This window comes from Labrus mixtus, chromosome 18, assembly GCF_963584025.1.
Source record: "Labrus mixtus chromosome 18, fLabMix1.1, whole genome shotgun sequence".
NCBI lineage: Eukaryota > Metazoa > Chordata > Actinopteri > Labriformes > Labridae > Labrus > Labrus mixtus.
Window position 1 is genome coordinate 2933026 of NC_083629.1, and position 15401 is coordinate 2948426.

Below are 15401 nucleotides of genomic sequence, written 5' to 3' on the forward strand. Positions count from 1 at the left end.
CAATGCAATCATCACATTATGCAGTTGTTCATGCATACTCTTTTTCTGGGCACCACGTTAGGAGTAGGGATGTTCCTAGCAACAAGCAAGAATAACATGAGTCTGACCTGTGTACAAACCACATATTAAAAAAAAGCTTAAATTGGTCCAAAATAGCAAAGTTTGATCTTTCATTTGGTCACAGTTTGATTCCTGTTACATCAACAACAAAAAATGATATTACAGGTGATTATTTGTCAGCCTATTTGTGCCACTTGCATTTTATCACCAATTTATTTGCTGTTAAAATAGCAAAAGGGGGAAAGGACAAACTTGCACCAGGCTCATTGCATCATTAAGGCTGTGTGTCTTAGATTTGATTACAAAGGACCATTAACCTGGTCGATAGAAAGCCTTTCTCCGTGTGAAAAGATGAGAGATGGTGTCATAGACAATGTCCTTATTGCATTGGTCTGTTGAAGTATGTCAACTTTACATGCACAAAGATAAATATTCATTAAACATGTTAAAAGTATTATTGAGCGATTGGCATGCTGAGAAATACAAATATTTTTTATTGATAAAGATGCTTGAGCGACATCAAAGCACCCGATGTCATATCTGAGCTGCTGGGCCTGAGACGCAGCTATTTTTACGTCGGTAACTTAAACGTCTTGTCTTTGCCACTGAGCTGAGCCAAAGTGTGCACACACACAGGAACACCTTCTCTGCCTTCGTTTACACCTAAAACTCGAAATACACATGAAGTACATTCGTCTTTCCTCCAGTCCACTCACACTAACTCTTCTCTCTCACCAGTCAATATATTTCACTTTTTCCAATTTCACCCGGCACTCCACCCATCTGCTCTCAGACTTGTGGCTCATGATAGGAAAAAAAAAACATTTTAAGGAAATAAATAGACCCTCCGTCTCCCTCCATTTCACCATCACTTCAGGAGACAAGTCGACAGAAACTATTTTCTCATCTTCCGAGGTATGAAAATGAATGATGCTGGAGGATAAGGGAGATCTGGCGGACGCTTACAAGATGTTGCAGACTACTGGATCAGTAAATTATATTCAGCTCTTTACCTGAGAGAACACTATGAGAAAGGATGTCTAAATAGCAAACACAGCAACACACTGCTTCATTCTTTGAGTATTAAAGTTCAAGGCTACCATAATGTTATATGCAAGTGAGAAATACTTTACTGCCTGCCTTCTGCATTGACATAATTAAGTGGGTAGCTTGCAATGATACATCGCACCAAAAAAAGCAAAACTGACAAGAACTTCAAAAAGGTGCTCAAAAAGTCATGGCTGATGTGTTCATTAGAAAGTTCTCCATGCGCAGAAGATATCTTAGTATGAGAAAGCTTGCTGGAAAAATGAAACTCCCGAGCAACAGGGCGAATGTGATACCTTCGTTCTTACCTTCCTCCCACCCCTGGGGGCTTCCCGCCTTCTTTTCCATTTTCTCGTTTCTTTGCTCCCGCAGGTCGCCAGCAACCACTATGCTCCATGTGAACTCTGGGGTTTCCTCCAGGTGCTGCTCACATGTTCTGCTGTTGCTGCCAGGGCAGCGGTGATCTGTTAAGACAAGAGTCATTTTACATGAGGAGATGAATCTGAGGCTTCTGAAGCATTATTTTAGGGCTGGACATTTACAGTAATCTAAAAACACAGAGCACTAGCTTATGAACGAGTACACTCTGGTTTGATATTTTTGACCATGAAGAAATACATTTCCATATGTTGAATAAAGCTGAAGCTGTGGCTGTAGAAGTTACACCTCTGTGTGCCGTTTATTATTTTCTTACCAAGTATATCGATTATGGCAGACCTAGAATGCGCAGTTACACAAGTTACACTAACTGAGTGAAACCTTTGTAGCTTAGAAGACCTCGTGCGCGCGACTAATGAAACGTTACTCGGGTATTAACGTCATGTATGATTACTCGAGTACCAGAGTACTCGTACCCAACCTACATCATTTATGGAAAAACATCATAATGAATAATCTTTCATGAACACCTACTAACTTAATGATGATGGTCTCCACATCATTGATGATGATGATGGTAATGACGATGGTTTTTGTTTGATAACGACGACTTATAAGATGTTTTCTATACTGATTAGAGCTCTCAAGAACTGCCCTCAATGTTGTGCTTTGCCTCTGGTCACTTCCTGTCAGCACCTGTGTGTCCAATCAGACTCAAAGCTGATCGTTTGCTCTTACTGACATTGTTTCCTTTTTTCTAGATCCTTGCTTGTGTTGTACTTACTCTCTGATGAACGTCGCTTTGGAGAAAAGCGTCTGCTAAGTGAATTGTAGAATTGAATCTAAATATAGAAATTCTTCTAATTTAAATATTAGTATTAAGGAAGCAGTAATAAAACATTCAATATTACAATATTGTCAAAAGTAAAGCTTACAAAGCAAAGGTTACAATATAGAATTCACAATAATTCAACATAATTCAACGGGGGGATTAACTGTAATTAAACATGAACCTAAAGTGAATTCCAAAGCCCTTTTCCTAAAATCGGAGTGCAATAGCACAATATTAATATATTAAATAAAAACATTTCTAAACATTTTTCTGACTGCTTCGCAAATAAAACTTTTAATTACATGAACAATACTGAAGGTGTCCAATTAAAATAACAATGTTGCAGCAGCAATAGTTTTTCACAGTCTATAACATAAAAGAGTTTCCACTCTGTTGCCGAGTTTTGAGCTCCTTATTTCACCACGTTTAAACCAAGTTTAAATCAGACAGAAGACAGAGGGAGGAAACAAGGAGAGGAATATTCAGTTGTACATCTTGTTATTTCCAATTTAAATGCCTCTTACTTTACATTGCATAAAGTAGTGTTCTGTAAGCTTTAATAGCTGCTCCCCTGCTGCACAGTGCACCTTTTTTTATTTGGGAGGGGGATGTGGTTGGTTACACAAATACAGTTTTGATTAAAAAAAATGCCCGAAGTTGGCTGGGTGCAGAAGAGGGTAAAGTGTTACTGCCTAAAAATCCTCCCTAAAAATTTACTCTGAGAGAAAATGAATGGTCTGCTCTCCTCCCACTCATCCTGTCTGTGTCTCCAGCTTTGCCAATATCCGTCCTCCCCTCCATGTGGACAGACCTCATGGAAACTCTTTCGGCTTGGTAAATAGCTGTTTCAAAAGGTTTGGCCACTTTTTTAATGACTTCTCACAAAAGGTTCTAGAGAGAAACTAGAGTCTCTCATAATTACCTTCATTACCTATCCAACGTTTTTTTCCGCACCATTTTCATTTTCCATATTTTATAGCTATAACATAATGTAGTGTTCATAATGATGCAGTTTTTAACAGAGTTGTATACTGGATCTTTGTAACATTTAAGGTTTTAAGCCTCTAATACATGTAAGAGGAGATTTATATTTAAATCGGGCTATACACAAACGGTTTAATTTTAAAAATAGAAAATAATTAACTTGACCAATCACACTTATTGTCACCTTACGACATTGAGTAGAACTACACTGGATTCAAAAGATCACACAAATAGCATTAGGACAGTTTTAGAGTACCACTGTCTATTAGGAAAAAATCATGTTAGCATAGTCAGATGGATTGGACAATTTGCGACACATTTGCCATTCTCCTCTAATAAATACTTAATCATTCAGTATGGAAAAAATAGTATCACAACAGATAACATACACTGAGCCCATGAGTTTACATACAGTAACCATAGTAACATTATGTTCCATGGCAAATTGTGTCAGCTGCACATCACATTTTGTTTAGATACAGATTATATTCTAAGCAATCATTAAAAGTCTGCAGATTTCATTTGGTTGTTTCAATGTAAATCTTAATAAGTCTGGGTTTTGGTTAACTCATCATTAGATAAATGCACTACTTTGTCAAAGTACATTATTAACGTCAAGGTCAGTGTTAATCTCGTCAACAAAATAAATGACGAAAATATTCATTGACAAAGGTCTTTTTAAATTAGTCAACTATGACGATAATGAGACGAAACTCCGCTATTTGACGATTTGATAAATAATATTACTTCATCTAATTGAATGAAACGAAAACGACATTACAAGTGACGATTATCACGTACCCCCTCAGCTGTTCTAAAATCATTGTAAACGTCTGCGTCTAATTTTGTTTTGTTGTTATTTTGACTAAAATATCTTCTATTTTCGTCAACTAAAATGATGTGCAATTTTAGTCTGTGACTAATTGACTAAATTAAATCAATAACAAATGACTAATATCTGACTCAATATAAAGGATATTTTCGTTAGAGACTATGACTAAATTAGAAAATGGTGTGAAGATTAACACTGGATGAGGTCTACATAAAGTTGCAACAAATTTAACGTTACTGGTTCTAAAATAAAAAGTAAAGAAACGATTAAAGGGGAACAAGATTCACAGGCTCATGTAGATCAGTTAAGAAGCTCATTGCAAAGTGCTCCACATTGTTCTCACCATGTTTTTGACATGCAGCACCAAAGCTACAGTGAAGGTATACACGCCTTCATTGGAGAAAAAAAGTCATCATTAAAAGAGATCTCTTTAATCTCCTTAAATATTTCAGTCTACAGTATTTAACATATATTATGAGACTTGGAACACTGTTTGAACAAGATATCAGTGAATTGAGACGTTGGACTGAATCCTAAAAAGGAGCTTTACCTAATGAGGTGGAATCAAGGCTGCATTAGACTGCCCTTAAATTACATTTCTGTCCACTTGAGGAGGCAGCTGCCTTTAGAGAATCAAAGCGGCAGTCGTTCCCATCCACTTAGTGGCAGTGAGGGTAATGGTTTCCATGCTTAAAACTTGTCATTTGGCTAAAAACATCGATTCCTGTAACCCATCACCACTGGGGACCTTGAGGACTGATGAGATGTGCTGGAATTGGGAAATTCAAGGTTGCAGTGAAAGCTCATTTCCTTTCCTTTAATAGACATTTTTGCAGAATGGTTGGCATGAAGGAGTGTGTTCAGTAAACCATAAGGAGACATTACAGCAACAAAGAACTAGGATTAGTTCTGTTGTTTTGACTTATATAGATGTTTACAGTTCCCTTTGGTTCATCAATTCATTGATTGTAATACTATCACTTAGGACTTTCTTTGCAGTTTAAAAAGCAAACATTTAAAGATGATTTGAAACTCACTTAAATCAAATGATATATTCAAGTTTTGTGACCTCATGTCTTCCACTGAATGTCAACATCTGCCAAACACTATAATTAGTAATTTTGCTAGAATCTAAAAGATGATTTGGATTGACTCGTTTTACTGGAAATATTTAAAAACTGTCTATGACTCATCTTACACTCAAGGGCATTTAAACATATCTTTCCATGAAATGCTTTATCAATTTTTTGGTTCTCCCTCAAGACACTAACACGACGAATAAGCTTGTAAGCTTGGTATTTTGGGCTGTTTGTTCTGTCCTAACAGTCAGCCCTGTGGGCTACTGTAAAAGCATATCGATATTCACAACTCCCTCTTGAACTTGCCATCTTAAATGGAAAAACATGGATTTGAAGAATCAAATAATACTCTTCAAGACTTTTTCCTCTGAACAAAAATGTCTGTCACATGGGACATATGGGTCATGAAGGACTTTAATTATTTGTATATGTATTGTTCTTATCATTTTGTGCTCAGGTTTTACAGTAACACAGTGCTTAAAGTCTAATGTTAATGTGTAAGTGTAAATTAATGTGTAGAGTTTATTTAAGGATATTTTCAGATACCGTTTAATTACACAAATTTGCATACTTTGCACAGTCACGGAAATGAACATAGATTCAAGTTTCAGAGCCGTCTCCTCACATTTTTCCACCCGCGAGTATCATCTAAAATATTCTTACAGAAACTCACTTGGCACCATGGCAAGCTAAGCACTTCTGTGTGCTGCCAAATGGGGATGAGAGATATGATTCAGCTGTGGTGAGCAAGATCTGGATCTGTCATCCAATTTCGCCCACCTCCTGCATGTGCAAAGTGACTGAGAACTGATGACTTGCCAAATGACCGGGGACATGGCTTTCACGGCCCGCTCACTCAAAATCAGAATCGTAATATCCTTTGAATATGTAATCATTTCCATTTTTTTTGTAACACCAAGCTTGGGTTCATTTACTTCCTTTGATATCACCATTGCACATTTTAATCAAAGTAACTGGAGGAGCTGTTTTGAGAGTGGCAGGTACCATAAAAAACATTTCCCACACCATTTACTTTTGTCTCTCTTGTGTCTGCCAGAAGGTATCCTTGGTTACCTCCTAATGTTTTGGCAGAGCACTGTTAATTATGTGCAGGTCATGACAAACATTCTCACTGCCAAAAAGTTTGTTTAATATCTAATTTGTCCCCAAGCAAAGGTTAATTACTGGAAAAATAGCTTGAAATGGGATAGGTGCTCACTGTGAAACGGTTACATATTACAGGACAATGTTTATGCCATGATTTTTATTTCCATTTAAGATGGTTTTATAATTTGGTTTCAAAGGGATTTCTTATTGCAATTGCAAAATTAAGTTTTCAGTGTAGAGTGTTGTGTTTTTACAATTTTAATAAGTGGGAAAAAAAACAGCAATTGAGTTCCACTTTAAGCTCCATTGAAAACACAAACAAAATTTGTGTTTTTGTTTGTGGCTCCTCCTTACTTTAACTCTCTCATCCAGGTCTACACTCCCTCCCCCCCACTACGCTCTGCCAATGAAAGGCTTCTGATCCAACCTTCATAACAGGGTCCTAAGTCTCTGACTAGACTCTTCTCCTCTGTCGCCCCCCGGTGGTGGAATGAACTTCCAAACTCCATGTGATCTGCAGAGTCCCTCTGCAGAGTCCCTCTGCACCTTTAAGAAAAAGCTAAAGACCCAGCTCTTTCATGAATACCTACTAACTTAATGATGATGGTCTCCATATTATTGATGATGATGATGGTAATGACGATGGTTTTTGTTTGATAACGACGGCTTATAAGATGGTTTCTATACTGATTAGAGCTCTCAAGAACTGCCCTCAATGTTGTGCTTTGCCTCTGGTCACTTCCTGTCAGCACCTGTGTGTCCAATCAGACTCAAAGCTGATCGTTTGCTCTTACTGACATTGTTCCCTTTTTTATAGATCCTTACTTGTGTTGTACTTACTCTCTGATGTACGTCGCTTTGGATAAAAGCGTCTGATAAGTGAATTGTAGAATTATATAACCTGCTGGATAAATGATGAACGTAAGTAGCTTTAACAGGCTATACAGAAGTGTGTTCAAGTTTCTTATTTCTTCTTAAAACATAATGAATTATGTCGAATTAGATTCATAGTATGACACACAATTTGAATACCTATTATTCCTCTAAAACTGGGTTGCGTTCTATATACTTCAATAAGTATTAAATGCTGAGAAATGTGCCATCAAGACAATAGTTCAGCTGCCACTACCTACCAGTGCACAAAAACTAGCACTATGTAAAATGTGTCACCATTTAGTGTGCATTGACTGTGTCATGTACTGCACATCAGTGCTACTTCTATTCCAGATTTCACAGTAAATATGTCATTAAAGAAAGAGAAAGGTTGTGTTGGTGTTTTTTAAATAAAATTGTGTAAAATTCTTTAAGAAATCTGTGTCTGCATCTGTGATTGTCTCCATACAGTAAATACCTGTTAGATTGCCCATACTCAACATGCGATACTTAATATTCAATTTATAGAAATCTGCTTATAGAATATGTAGGTGGTTTCTATTGAGGTCCCTTATGATGATGTGAATACACTGGTGTTATAAAAGGCTCTGAAAAAAAGAAAACAATGACATGAACGTGTTAGAAACAAATCACATTGGAATGACACAATAAGACTCCTCTGAGATATACAAATACACAAACTTTGCGACTCTGGGGTCTAAAGAAACAAAGTCTTTATGATAAGTGTTTGACATATTTCAGTGCGTTTGATCTTGGAAAACAAAAATAGAAGCTCAATCAAAAGCTTTGTCATGTGCTGAGAGAGATTGTACTTAAAAGATTGGATTTCTTTCTTTTCTAATTTACATACGATTAATTTCATCTCATCTGAAAGTATTCCCATCTGGGCTGTTAACCTATAAATAAATGCTTCCAGGGAGCCATATTGATTACAATCACATGATCCTTCATAGATCTGTTACTTGAGCTCTGTTTGTCACAGGCCAATTCAACAGAGTTTCAACACAAAAGGCTTTGATGTTAATTAAAGGCAATCTATGAATTCTTAGACCCCAGAGATTGTGTTAAGTGGTTGTGTGAGGATGCTCAGGATGCTGCTGTGTGAAGCTATAAGGCACCATTAGGCTTTGTAGATGCATATCTACATAAAACATTTAAAGTTTGTAAATATAAGAAGCTGCATGTCATCATTTGTTATCAAGAAAGAGAGTGATTAGTATGTTAATTTCAAGTTGGGCATGACCTTATGTGACATGGCAACAGTGTAGACATTACAACCATGCCAAAGGCAAACAAAGGACGAAGGAATAAAGAAAATAACATCTTTACTTGTCTTTGAATGTCTGCCTACATGGAGGACGAGGTCACTATTGTTTCTGAAGGCTTCTGTAAACTATACTTTATTTATGGATTAAATCATATGTGCTTGTAATTCCTGCAGCCCTTCTTGTGAAAGCAATTAAGGTTGTTAACAGACCGGCCTCCGTACTGTGAATGGTGAAAAGTTTTATAACAAGTTGGCTATTCAATACAAACAAAGGCAGCAGATGACTGTAAACAAGGTTGTAAATGGGGCCGCTGATACAATGAATGTTCTCGAGTGCTTAAAAGGGAATTAATTCATTGTAAATAAACAGTTAAATCTTACTCCGGTTATTAATTAAGCAGCACATTTCCAAATTGGCCAGTGGCTCTGACTGCTTAAACAAGAGTGTGTGATTGGTTAATGAGCCTCTCTGACACTACGACCCTGACCTCATTCATCAAACTCAGCAGAGATTGAGTGGTGTTTCATGTAGCAGCCTCAGGTCACTGCCATGCGAGCCAACTGTGGCCATCTTCATTTTGTATATAAATAAACTCTTCAATTCCCAGCAGTGCACAACTATTTGATTACATGTTTAAAAAAAAGTGAGATGCTGGATTTGCACAGTAATGCTTTTGACATCAATAGATTACATCTAACGTTGTACATCTCTTTGTAGAAGGAGAGTCAAAACTGTGCTGACAAATATCCCCATGAAACCCTTAAACTGAGATGATGAATATGTTTATTTTCCTGATTGCAATGAGATTGTGTCTGGCTCGGCTTATTTATGTATCCATTAGACTTTTTATGGCCTCTGCATTCAGGGCAAATTCATTTCCGCTCAAGGGAGTCGAATCTTTTCTGTTTAAGTCGTACAGATGAATAGACGAGTGGGAAGTGATTTTTGACAACAAGCAGGTATGAGAATGTTGATCTGAACACAGAAGTCTGATTTTGTTGTTGGCGACACAAATTAATAAGTAATTGCTTAAGTAATTGCTTTTTTCTTTTTGCCCAATATCGGTAGATATTAATCAATCGTTTGCCCTTTTGAGAAGGAATTCAATTAGTTCTCTCTTTCTGGTTTTAGAGATTAAGGATGAGTTTGAGAATGAGCAAAATTAGAGGGGGCATAAAGAAGAAGCATAAATATAAATATTAAGTTACATGGAGCTGTATATTTCTTAGCTTGTAATGCATTTGAGACTTTCTGATTATAAATTAGAGGAGATCAAAGTAAGGTATGGTATCTTGTGAACTCTTCCTTTACCTTATCATTTGTATCCGCCAATCAAAACTACAGAGGAGGAATGCTGCCAGGGGTCAAGATAAAATCTCCACAACAGACCCTCTAAGTCAATTTAAAAAAAACAATGTCCAAAAACATTTAAAAAATGACCCTTTGTTAATGTTTAGAAACAGTTAAAACATTAATAGCTTCATGGATTTAATTTGGTTCATAGCCCAAGCAGAAATTGATGCAGTCATGTCTTTTTTAGCTTTCCTTGTCTTATTTGATGGACATTTCCCTCAGGTCTTACTATACATACATGATCTCTCCTATCTGCACTCCTGTAAGCCAATCCCACAAGACGAGCAAACAGTAGAATGCACACACTTCATATGATAGGTAAACTAAGCCTACTGGTCCCATTGTAAATATACCAACACAACCTTATCAACCTCTACAACTCTTATTACATATTACAACCAAATTGCGTTAGCATGCTAACCCGCAGAGGAAAAGAGCAGCAAGCTTGGAATCCACCTTGAGGCAAATGCAAACACTTCATCATCTATGAAACGCTTTGCCAGTACAGTTTTTCTTTTTCATTTATTGTGCAGCTCTCTTGTTGATAGATCTTCCTCTGCTTTTTGAATGCTTTGCAGTGTATAGGCTGTGATTGCAATTGTTTGAAAAGCATCTCATAATTTTTTATTTTTTTCATTCTGGTTGCGTATAAGCATTTGTAGAACACAACGAATCGGAAAGCCCCCTCTATCAATCAGTCTGATTGTCCAGACTCCTTGGTCAAGAGATACACTCTATTTAGCCTGACATTTCAGACCTTTAGTAAACATAATGGGGTTTTTTTTATAAGCCAAGCGTAGCAGATGTTCCTATTATCTGATTATTTTTCCATAATTTCACTCCTGATACATTTAGTGAACTTCTTGGACAAAGTATTAAGTTCAATCCTGAGCAAGAAATGTGTTCTGCAAGATTAATGCAATGATAAAATTGACATCTTTGTGTTTGATTAAGGAGATTGACAAATTGTTTTAAATTTGCTCTTTTCTGTCGTCTAAAAAAATGTAACTTCATATGGGATCAGATTTTGACAAATTAAAGGTAAACTTAGAACTATACCAAGCTACATATTGTTTCTTTAACTAAGGGTATCTGCTCACGCGGATCACAGTCTACCTTCATTTGTAACCAAAGTATGGTGAATGTGTCCTTAGTTGCAGATGAGGGGGCTGCACATTTGTTTGTTGCTTAAAAAAAGGAAATGTAAAATGCAGGCAAAGTTATTTAAAAAAAGGTGTATTCTCTGTAATTATATTGAAGATGTATTTAAATATTTAAATTCCTTCAAAGGTGTTTTTAATGTGCCACCAACCCTCATATCTGTGCTTTTTGAAATCCTGTGTATGAATATTGTTACATATTAAAAACAACCTAAAGATTAACATTTCTCTTTATTACCATGCAAAAGGAGCTCATGGGAGCTTTATTCAAGGCATCCTCAGATAAATAAAAGCTGTGCAATTGGTTCAGTGTGAACTCGACTGGAGGTTGGAGGGGCTGAGTGATGTGACTCCAGGAGGACGCCATATTAAAGCACCTGCACCACTGCTCTACCTTTTATACACCTCCGCCTTAGCGAATGTGTTTTATTCCACTGCTGTGTCTCATTACACAAGAACAGCGCAACCAGCTGAGTGAGGCAGATGTTCTATTGTAAAGCAGGGCGACTCATGGAGTGGCTAGCATCCATCTGAGGGGTTCTGTTGCAGCTGGCAGCCACAGCTGAACCAGGACGATCCATCTTGATGAGAAGAATGGGTCTAGTGTAAGGAATATGGCGGAAATGGAAAATGGTTTTGCTAATCAGAATATGGCAACAGGCTGCCATGCTTCCATTCCCTGAGGGATGGTGACACATATGGGAGGCAGAAGGGAGCTAAGGTCAGAGAGCTCTGACACAGAGACAACGAATTTAGATTACCAGCTCTTTTTTTTTCAAAAATGAAAGTTGCCTTACCCTGTAGTCCCAGCGGTTGAACGCTGCTGTTGGAAGCATGCAGGTGGGAGGGAGGGGGCAGCTGGTGACAAGTGTCCAGTCACTGTGTGTTGGCTTTTGAGGTAGGCAATAAATGCCAGAGGACAGCAGATGCTGTAGGGAAAGCTGATATCTATCACAGCAGCCTGAAGCCAAGTTCTACATTACTGTGTTCTGAGACCTGTCCTCTTCCAAACCCTTTTAAAGCATCCTCGAAGATATACAAAATGCAACACAAACAAGCCTTTAAAAGCTTCTTAAAGATGCCAAGCACACCAGGGTCAAATGTCTTGGGCAAACATTTGACATTTGGTCCCCACAAGTGTAGAAATACAAGACACAAATCCCTTATTATACAATCAGTTGTTGCTAGAGAAACATACATTCAGGGAGGATATATATGCACATTAAGTATAATATGGATATTACAAGTTAAAGGGATATTTGTTATTGTATATTTTAATCAACATTTGGCAGCATTCGTGGTACTCACATTTTAATTTGTTTCACTCATCAGTGCCATCACTCATTTGGAGCATTTGTTTTCATCAAGCTTTTACTAACCAGATGTGATCCTTCCTGCTTCAGCCGCATCATTCTCCCTTCACTAATCGCAATTTTGAAAAAAAACACCTCTATTGCTAACATGCTTTAGGTGAGAGGTCAATGCTATCATTGTAAAAAAAAAACAATAGAAATGTAGTCGGCAGTCAGCATGATGTATTGATAGATTTAAAAATGGTGTGATGATCCGTTTCTAACTGACACCAATTACAGTGAGGTCCACTGCAGGCTGTCACAGCCACAGGCTGTCAAAGGCAGGTCCCAGGGTTTCACAGTCGAGGATGGGTTTCATAAACAGTCGGTTGACAGTTTGGTGCTGGCGGGACTTTGAATCATCTCTTACAGGATGACCTGCCACCCCCCAAGAGATTGGAAAGGGGCAAAAAATCATGCTGGAGCTGTCACCACGGAGTGATGTGAATACACTTTGAGAGTCTGACGAGACACTGATGCGCACATGTGCTTCAAGGCTTTCTTCAGTAAATGCTCACACCAAGAGCTAAAATACTTTGCTGCAGCCCTCAGATCCCTTTTCTTAAAACTACAATTTGTTTTCTTGTCAATTTGAAAATGTCATAATTGACTCAGACCTGGCAGCTTCAGGCGTCACTCGACTTAGTTCTTCATCTAGTTGACAAACAGCTTGTTGGGTGAGTAATGGTCACAAGCTGGATTTCTGCTAGAATAATATAGGTAATAAAAATCTGTACATAAGGAATTAATTCTTGTAAATGTGAAACATGGATGTCACCGATAATCTTGTTTCATACATCAAATGTACAAAATATTATAATTTATTGTGAAAACATCAAACAAATTCTTTACAGGTTACTTTATTTAGTGTTTAAGAAGCTGAGCAGTGAGTTACTAAATATGTGCTTTAGTTACTTCAGTCAAAGTGTATTAGATAGTATGACATTTTTTCTGTGACGTACAGCTGCACATCGAGCTGACAGTCAACTTCCATTACTGATATTAATGCAAAGTTGCAGCCACAGATGCGATAGAGTTGTGATTATGATTCACATCAGGGTAGTCATATACATTAGACTATCATCGATCATCGCTGAAAATGAAAACGAAACATAAGAGTAAAAAGAACTCCATCCCATATATCTCCATATATGCAACTGTCCAAACCGACAGGACTCGAGGAACGAGTAATCTGCAGAGTTTGTACAGTTTATGTTTGAACTTTTTTACAAGTTACTAACTAAAAGCTGTGTATGATACCAGCGGCCGCAGCCTTCCTCCACCCTGAGGTGTGCTTCCGCTTTGCGGTCCGTGTGGGAACAGATTAAAGCACTTCTGTTCCGCGCGTACTCGGATCGGTCCGGTCCGAGTACCTTTACACCCCTAGTACTTAACAAGCTGTAAATGTGCTGAACAGTACACCACAGTTTTCTCTAAATGAACCATTATGACCTCATGGCCCTGCCAGCCTCATCAGCGTAGGTATTTTTCCCAGCACAGCTTGCCATACACAATGAATGGTAGTGATTTTTCAATTGTGTCATGTTGCGATGTCTACATCTGTAAATTTTGTAATTACTTGTACATAACACAGATTCTTGCACTTTCTGCTTATTGCACTTCTGGTGAGATGCCAAACCTCATTTCGTTACTCTATACTTATATATATGTATATGCATAATGACAATAAAGTTGAATCTCATCTCATCTCATAGTGAGGGCTGAACTCAGGGTAATGATTGTGTGTGCCTCAGTATTTTACTCTGGTATATTGGTCGCACCTGTATAGAGGACGCAGCCAACTTTCTGCATGAAAAAATCGGTATCAAAGTCTTATACACTGGATTTTACTCTAAGTATAAGAAAAGCTAAACATGTCTTTTTCCTCTCAAACGATATGCTTGGCTTTCAGTTGTGTTAAAAATGTTAAAAACATGCACAATCTGTTCACGTTATTCTTGGAAAAAAGTGGCTTGGCTCATTGTAGCTCTACTAGTGGTGTGACCACTAAACGCTAAACGTTTAGAAAAACACGACACACTTAGTAAAATCGCTAACCGTTTTTAAATTTTTTTGACATTTGGTAAGGTGCGCATGAAAGCACAGAGCAACAGCTGTTCAGCGGATGTCAGTGAAGCATCCGTCACAGCAGCACAGTGGGCAGGTAGTGACAATAGACTGTAAACATTACTGTGACTTTTTTCTCCTTCCCTCCCTCCCTCCCCTCCTTCTCACAGCTGTCCTTCTGAAGAAGGGTATAGCGCTAAAGTGAACTCACACTCCAGATCATTATTTATGTAACGTGCCGATAATGGTTTAAATGATCGAAGTTTTAAAAAATCAGAATAGCCTATTGTTTAACATTCAGAATGTTATATTCTGTGAACGTCACCGGAGGGGGTGTCCTTGTGTTTACCTGTTGAAGGAAGTACTTACTTAATACAGCATGACAGCATGATTTCCACAAAAGTGAATTGAAACTAATTCTGTAAGACCTGTGGCAGATTAAAAATGTTTTTCTAATGGTCACTGAAAGTTCTACCCATCTGGGTCCTGGAGTGGCCCATAAACAGGCCAATCAAGAGACACAAGCTTTGTGATGATGCCAGTGCTGATGGTAGCAGGCAGGCAAGACAGAGACGTTCATAGGAGCTGATAGAAAGCTGATGCCAGGTGTCATAGTTTATTGGGAGCAAAGAGTCTTTGGAGGACAGATGTGCCTAAGCCTGTCCATCTGTCTGAGCAGGGCTGACAATGTATGACTCACCTGCTGACGCTGGCACAGAGTCATTGGGAAAGCTCAGGTCGTCCTCGGCTACCCAGGAGAAGCTCCAGTACCCCCTAGGAATGCCAGCAGCAGTCCTACTACCGGCCAAAGGTTCACCTGGGAAAAAAATAAACAAATCCACAGCTTACTTTCAGAGCATGAAGCAGAGACATTGGGAAGGAAAACCAAAGTTATGTGACAGTCTATAGCCATGATTGGAATCTCTGCAGTTATTATGCGTTGTATTTTTACGGAATTTCTTTTAAAAATCATAATACAATTCAGTTA

The 15401-nt window shown here is 38.0% G+C and overlaps 1 protein-coding gene across 2 annotated transcripts in view; it reads right to left on the reverse strand.

The window, feature by feature from the left end:
* The window catches only part of alk (ALK receptor tyrosine kinase), a 385940-nt gene that overhangs the window by 206181 nt on the left and 164358 nt on the right, over positions 1 to 15401 (reverse strand). The window contains exons 2-3 of one of the 2 annotated variants that reach the window (XM_061062375.1): positions 15114 to 15230; positions 1416 to 1571 (exon numbers count right to left, since the gene is read on the reverse strand). In XM_061062375.1, the coding sequence (XP_060918358.1) occupies positions 1416 to 1571; positions 15114 to 15230 (273 nt within the window). Of the gene's footprint in view, positions 1 to 1403; positions 1572 to 15113; positions 15231 to 15401 lie in introns of both variants that reach the window. The other variant, XM_061062374.1, reaches the window with a different exon arrangement.